We start from the raw sequence: 404 nt of genomic DNA on the forward strand, positions 1-404 counted from the left end.
CACGGATGTGCTGGTGAGAGGGGCTCGGTCAGGGCGGGGTCAGGTCAAGCCGGAGCCAGGCCCGCTGACCCCTCTCCTCCCCAGGACAGCCTCACCGCCATCCCGGAGCTGAAGGACCATCTCCGCATCTTGCGGTGAGTGGGGGGCAGAGTTGGCAGCCCCGCGGGGGGCGGGGGGCAGCGGGGAGAGAGGAGGAAGGTGGCCTCTGACCCCGCCTCGCCCTCAGGCCCCGGAAGCTGACCCTGAAAGGGTACCGCCAGCACTGGGTGGTGTTCAAGGAGACCACGCTGTCCTACTACAAGAGCCAGGACGAAGCCCCGGGGGACCCCATTCAGCAGCTCAACCTCAAGGGTGAGTGAGGGGCTGGCCGGTGGGGGGGGTGCATCGCCTGTTCCTCCGAGTGC

The 404-nt window shown here is 68.8% G+C and overlaps 1 protein-coding gene across 1 annotated transcript in view; it reads left to right on the forward strand.

Moving 5' to 3' along the window:
* The window catches only part of FERMT3 (fermitin family member 3), an 11,887-nt gene that overhangs the window by 8,879 nt on the left and 2,604 nt on the right, over nucleotides 1-404 (forward strand). Inside the window, 3 exon segments of the mRNA XM_014538199.1 lie at nucleotides 2-13; nucleotides 85-134; nucleotides 227-351. Of these exon segments, the coding sequence (XP_014393685.1) occupies nucleotides 2-13; nucleotides 85-134; nucleotides 227-351 (187 nt within the window).

This window comes from Myotis brandtii, unplaced genomic scaffold (assembly GCF_000412655.1).
Source record: "Myotis brandtii unplaced genomic scaffold, ASM41265v1 scaffold187, whole genome shotgun sequence".
NCBI classification, from domain to species: Eukaryota; Metazoa; Chordata; class Mammalia; order Chiroptera; family Vespertilionidae; genus Myotis; species Myotis brandtii.